The following is a 7,011-nucleotide window of genomic DNA, read 5'->3' on the forward strand; positions in this document are numbered from 1 at the left end:
GGCAGACAATCTCTGAAGAGTATTGATAATAGCTGGGGTCACCCATCTTGTAAAGACACTGCCCAGGTGAAGACAATGACAAACCACTTCTCCAGAAAAATTCACCAAGAACAATCATGGTCACTGTGAATTCCCGTAAGAAAATGAATCTCAGAGTATTTGGTCATAAATTTACTTTGATCAACACGGCAAATGCGTGGAAGGAGATGGTGGCAAGGGTCTACAGTGACACGTGAGACCACAGACTCTCGAGTAACAAACAATCTGAACTCAGTGGATCGAGCAATGCTGGTGGAGGGGTGAGGAATTGTCAACGTTTTGTGTTTCATCTCAAAGTGTTGACAATTCCTTTCCCATAACACATGGTGCTGGGCGAACTCAGAGGCCTGGCTGCATCTATGGAGAGGAATGAACGGTCATCCATTTGTCCGTTCCCATTGATCTAACACATCTTTCCCTCTCCCCATCCATTCTGCGAGGATTGCTCTCTTTGTGACTCCTTTGTCCATTCCTCCCTCCTCACTTACTCGCCCCTGCAAGTGGAGTAAGTGTGACACCGATCCTCTTCTCACTTCAGCCCCCTCCCCCTACACACCTACTCTCTCCCTCACCTCTCACTCGCCAGTCTGTCCTCTTTCCCTGGCCCCACCTTCTTTTTCTGGTGTCCTCCCCATGCCTTTCCAGTCCTGATGAAGCGTTTCAGCCCAAAACGTCAACTGGTTATTCCTTCCCCCTCACAGGTTTAGAGTAAGTTTAAAATTAAAGAGTAGTTTTATTTGTCGCATGTACATTGAGATGTGTCGTTTACGTCAACGACCAACACAGTGCGAGGATACACTGGGGGCAGCCCGCAAGTATCAACACGCTTCCAGCGCCAACACAACATGCCCACAACTCAGTAACCCTAACCTGTGTGTCTTTGGAAAAGGGGATGAAACGGGAACACCCGGAGGAAACCCAGTCACAGGCAGAACATACAAACTCCTTACAGACAGAAACGAGAATTGAACCCAGGCTGCTGTCGCTATTAGTTTATTTATTTATTAAAGAACAAAGAACAATACAGCACAGTACAGGCCCTTCGGCCCACAATGTTGTGCTGACCCTTAAACCCTACTTCCCATATAACCCCTCCCCCACCCTAGTGTATCTGCCTCCACCACTGACTCAGGTAGTGCATTCCATGCACCAACCACTCTCTGAGTAAAAAACCTTCCTCTAATATTCCCCTTGAACTTCCCTCCCCTTACCTTAAAGCCATGTCCTCTTGTACTGAGCAGTGGTGCCCTGGGGAAGAGGTGCTGGCTGTTCACTCTGTCTATTCCTCTTAATATCTTGTATACCTCTATCATGTCTCCTCTCATCCTCCTTCTCTCCAAAGAGTAAAGCACTATCTCCCTTAATCTCTGATCATAATACATACCCTCTAAACCAGGCAGCATCCTGGTAAATCTCCTCTGTACCCTTTCCAATGCTTCCACATCTTTCCTATAGTGAGGCGACCAGAATTGGACATAGTACTCCAAGTGTGGCCTAACCAGAGTTTTATAGAGCTGCATCATTACCCCGTGACTCTTAAACTCTATCCCTTGACTTATGAAAGCTAACACTCCATAAGCTTTCTTAACTACCCTATCTACCTGTGAGGCAACTTTCAGGGATATGTGGACATGTACCCCCAGATCCCTCTGCTCCTCCACACTACCAAGTATCCTGCCAGTTACTTTGTACTGTGCCTGGGAGTTTGTCCTTCCAAAGTGTACCACCTCACACTTCTCCGGGTTGAACTCCATCTGCCACTTCTCAGCCCACTTCTGCATCCTATCAAAGTCTCTCTGCAATCTTCGACAATCCTCTAACACTATCTACAACACCACCAACCTTTGTGTCGTCTGCAAACTTGCCAATCCACCCTTCTACCCCCACATCCAGGTCGTTAATAAAAATCACAAAAAGATCAATAAGAGTCTCTAATTACTTAGAGATTAGTGTGGAACAGACCTTTCCAGCACAATCAACAGCAACCCACCTATTTAACACTATCACAGGACAATTTACAAAGACCGGTTACCCTACTGGTATGTCTGGGCTGTGGGAGGACCTGGAGAACCCGGAGGAAACCCATGCATTCATGGGGAGGACGTACAAACGCCTTGCAAACAGCGTCGGAGTTGAAATCTAACTTCCGATGCCCCGAGCTGTAATAGCATCTCACTAACCGCTTCACCAGCATGGCGCCCTGAGTTTCTCCGGTAGAATGCTGAAGGACACGGTTTAAATGATCCCAGGTCTGCCTGATCCCGCTGACTGCATCCCATGAGATTTTTGGAGTGTAGTTTGAGATACTGCCAGCACGGATCAGTTGGCGTGGACTCAAGTGCAACATTTATCTTGGCTGCATTCACACACATAGCTGAACAATTAACAGATTAACCTCTGAAAGGTGATTCCGGGCCAGGGGGAAGAGACAGAGGATCGGAGAAGTCAAACGTATCTCCCTGGGAGACGGACAGGAACACCACAGCAGAGCTTTCACATCTGCCACCGAACGGCACGACGCTTCCCCTGCACTCTCTGCTCTTTTCCATAGCTAGTATTTCCCAGATCGTTCTCAGGATGTTCTCGGACCGTGTGTTGGTCAACGACACAAACAACACTTTTCACTGTATATTTCGATGTTTTGATGTACACACGACAAAGAAAACTCATCTTTAATCTTTAATCTTCTGGTGAAAGAAAGTCGGGCAGGGTTTACACGGTCAATAGAGCACTGAGGAGTGTTTTTGAACAGAAAGACCCAGCAAGGCAGGCACATTGGTTATTGAGTGCGATCTTTCATTGATACTATTGAGGTTTTTGGATTTACCGGGGTGCCCACAGAAAACAAATCTCAGGGTTTAATATGGTAACATATATGTACTTTGATCATAAATTTACTTTGAACTTTGAATTTCGAACACAGTTCCTTGAAAGGATTTTGTATGTTTTCCTCATGAGCACTTGGATTTCCTCCAGGGTTTCCGGTTTCCTCCCACATTCCAAAGACAACTTGTGGACACCGGAATCATGGCAGCATTTGAAGGTGCCCCCCCAGCACATCCTTGGACTGTGCTGGTCGTTGAAGCCAGCTACACATTTCACCGTATGTTTAGATGCTTCAGTGTACAATGTATGAGACAAACAAAGGTAATCTTTATCTTTTCAAAGTGCCACACTTCACACTTGGCAAGGTGAAACTCCATCTGCCATTTTTGCACCCATATCTGCAACTGATCTGCATCCCGCTGTGTCCTTTATCAGTCATTCACACTGCCCACAACACCACCAATCTTTCCATCGTCCGCAATAACAGATTCGCAGAGCAAGCACCAAATTTGCAGCGATGCCTTAAATTACAAACACTTCCTTTTAAGATCTTTGAAGAAAATGGCATTTCCAGTGCACAAGTGCAAAGGAGAACAAAATAATTGTTACTCTGGATACAATGCAGCACAAAAACACAGTAAGATAAAGAACACTATAATAATAAAAAACACAATAAATACTACATAAATACATAAGATAGCTTACATACATAGATTGATTGTATGTCCATAAAGTGATGCAGTGGTGGTCAGGAGTGTGGAGCGGTGGTTAGTGGGTGCAGGAGTTGATCAGCCTCACTGCTTGGGGAAAGTAATTGTTTTTGAGAATAGTGGTGTTGGTGTGGATGCTCCTCTTTGATGGGAGTGGGTCACACAGTGCATGAGCAGCAAATCACAAACAGAGCTGGGAATCCAAAGCAACACGCACACACAAAATGCTGGAGGAATTCAGCATCTATGGAAAAGAGTAGACAGTTGACGTTTTGGGCCGAGAACCTTTATCAGGACTGAGAGGAGCCTGAATAAAAAGGTGGGAAGAGGGGAAGGAGGCTAGCTGGAAGGTGAAGCCCAGTGGGTGGGAAAGGTCAAGAGCTGGAGACGAAGGAACCTGATAGGAGAGGAGAGTGGACCACAGGAGAGAGGGAGGGAAGGAGGAGGGCACCAAGGGGAAGTAATAAGCAGGTAAGAAGAAGTAAGAGTGGGGAATAGCAGAAATGGGGGAGGGGAGTTTTGTTCAGCATAAGGAGAAATCAATATTCATACCATCAGGTTGGAGGGTACCCAGGCAGATTATTAGGTGTTTCTTCTCCATCCTGAGGGTGACCTTATCTTGGCACGAGAAGGCCATGGGAAGGGGAATGCCAGAATGGGAATGGGAATGGGAATGTTTGACCACAAAGAAGTCCCGCTTGTGGTGGATGGGGTGGAGGTGCACAACCAAGGGACGACAGGTCTCACCAGTGCAGAGGAGTCCATGAGCAGGTGTGTAGGATCCTTCATGATGTTACTGGCCTATATATGTCTTGATGGCAGGTAGGCTGATGACGGTGATGTGTTGGGCAGTTTGTAGAGCCGTACCCTATGGGATATACAAGGGGAATTTCCAGAATGGAGGGTGGTATTTCTGTAAAGACCAACATGGATGTGACTGGTATGCAGTGCTAGTGATGGCTGTCGTTCCTCTCACACCTGGGTTAGGTATTGAATGACTCAGAGGTCAAGTTTCAAAACAAACTGTATCTCCCCTGTTCATCTGCCAGACATCACTCAGCAGACGGTGGCTCTGTTATAGCTGGTTTCACATCACAAGGCATTCTTCCTCCCATTGTTCTACCAGAGCACCCTCAGGAGTGTCCTGCCCAGATTGTGGTCTGGTGAGGGTCTTGCAAGGCATTGATAGGATTTTGATAGGATTGAGGTGGGAAATATGTTCCAGATGTTGGGAGAGTCCAGTACCAGAGGGCATGGATTGAGAATAAGAGGTCAGTTATTTAAAACAGAGTTGAGGAAGAGCTTCTTCTCCCAGAGAGTTGTGCAGGTGTGGAATGCACTACCTCGGAAGACGGTGGAGGCCAATTCTCTGGATGCTTTCAAGAAGGAGCTAGATAGATATCTGATGGATAGGGGAATCAAGGGATATGGGGACAAGGCAGGGACTGGGTATTGATAGTGAATGATCAGCCATGATCTCAGAATGGCGGTGCAGACTCGAGGGGCCGAATGGTCTACTTCTGCACCTATTGTCTATTGTCTATTGCATCTGGAAAGACCCTGCAGCAGATTGTGAGTGCTCAGGGAGAACCATCGGGTCTCTCTCCCACCATCCAGGACGTATACCAGAAGCGCCGCGTTCGCAGAGCCCTCGGCATTGTCAAGAATCCCTCCCATCATTCCCACAATCTCCTTGACCTCCAACCATCAGGCAGAAGGTACCATGGTATAAGAACAAGGACCACCAGGCTGGGAAACAGCTTCTTCCTCCAGGCTGTGAGACTTCCAAGCACCCTGCTGCCACCCAGGACACGTTATTTGTGACAGCACCAGTAGTGTTTAACTATATGAAGTATGTCGACGTGTACATCTTTCTGTCAACCTGCACATTTACAGAATGCTTTTTTTTAATCTGTGATACACGTACTGTGTTTACCTCCTTGGTGCTGGGGAACGCTGTACCATTAACAAACGAACCTGAATTTGTTGGTCATCCTCTGGCACCTGTTTAGCTTCATTGATCAGTGGTTTTATTATCCATGTGTTTTCTGGCCCATACTTTGCTTACTTACTGCCTGTGACGCCACTAGCATTTGGGGCAGCAACGAAGGTCCTCCACCTCTGGGGGCATTCAGGCTTCCTTCATGGTGTCAGTGACCACTCGGTTTTCACTACTAGTCCTGGTTGGAGACTTAGGAAAGCCGTTGCATTCTGATGTAGGGTTCTTCATTGCAGCAGGGGAGGGTAGGTTCAAGCAGATCGTTAATGACAGGAGGCTCCATATCTAGGGAGATGTGAAAGAGAAGCCAGGATGGTGTGTTGCCTCCCAGATGCTAGGATGCAGGACGTCTCACAGCAGCTGCAGAAGATCCTGAAGAGGGAGAGTGAGCAACCAGACTTACGGATATGTATTAACATAGAAAGGGTCCTGCACAGCAAGTATTGGGAGTTGGGACCTCCAAGGAAGTATCTCTGGATTACTCCCAGTACCACGTGCTAGTCAGGGTAGGAAAACGATGATGGTACATATGAATGAGTGGTGAAGTAGTGGTGCAGGGGGCAGGGCTTCAGATTTCTGAATCATTAGGATCTCTTCTGGGGAAGGAAAGGACAGGTTACACCTGAACCCAAGGGGGATAAATATCTTTGCAGGCAAATTTTCTAGAGTCACTGGGGAGGGTTTAAACTAATTTGGCAGGGAGGATTGTAACCAGGGTGATAGAGCTGAGGATGGGGCAATTGGTATACAAGTTGATGCAATGTATGGTGAGGCTGTCATATGAACAGGGAGATGATAAGGCAAAACTGCAGCCAATGGGATGTTGAAGTGTAACATGGGTCAAAATTGACAAGGGTGATTAAGGTGTTGTGTTTGATCAGTATACGGAATAAGGTAGATTAGTTTGTAGCACAGTTAGAGATGGGCAGGGCTGACATTGTGGGCATCACAGAGACGTGGCTAGAAGAATTTCATATTTGGGAACATCCAAGGATACATTTTGTATCAAAAAGACAGGTAGGTGGGGAGAGGGTGTGGGATGGCCGTTGGTAAAAAATGAAATCAAACCCTTAAAAAGCAGTGGATAGGATCAGAAGATGTAGAATACTTCTGAGGAGTTGAGGAACTGCAAGAGTGAAAAGACCCCGATGGGAGTTATTTACAAATCCCCAGACAGTAGCCTGGATGTTAAGAGGCATGTCATGGGGCATCTCAATATGCGGGGAGAATGGGAAAATCAGATTGGTGTTGGATCCCTAGAGAGGCAATTTGTAGAGTGCCTAAGAGATGGCTTTAGTAGAGCAGTTTGTGGATGAGCTGGGGGAAAGGCAATTCAGGACTGGGTGTTGTGTAATGAACCAGATTTGATTATAGAGTTTGTGAAATAAATTATGGGTGGAAGTGATCATAATATTATGGAATTTAATCCTTCAATTT

The 7,011-nt window shown here is 46.5% G+C and overlaps 1 protein-coding gene across 2 annotated transcripts in view; it reads left to right on the forward strand.

Moving 5' to 3' along the window:
* Positions 1-3,499, forward strand: part of sfxn5b (sideroflexin 5b) — a 282,969-nt gene extending 279,470 nt beyond the window's left edge. The window contains exon 14 of one of the 2 annotated variants that reach the window (XM_059965824.1): positions 3,016-3,494. In XM_059965824.1, coding sequence (XP_059821807.1) covers positions 3,016-3,234 — 219 coding nt within the window. In that variant the 3' untranslated portion in view covers positions 3,235-3,494. Of the gene's footprint in view, positions 1-3,015 lie in introns of both variants that reach the window. The other variant, XM_059965823.1, reaches the window with a different exon arrangement.
* The last annotated feature ends 3,512 nt before the right edge of the window (positions 3,500-7,011 follow it).

This window comes from Hypanus sabinus, chromosome 3 (genome assembly GCF_030144855.1).
Source record: "Hypanus sabinus isolate sHypSab1 chromosome 3, sHypSab1.hap1, whole genome shotgun sequence".
Classification (NCBI taxonomy): domain Eukaryota; kingdom Metazoa; phylum Chordata; class Chondrichthyes; order Myliobatiformes; family Dasyatidae; genus Hypanus; species Hypanus sabinus.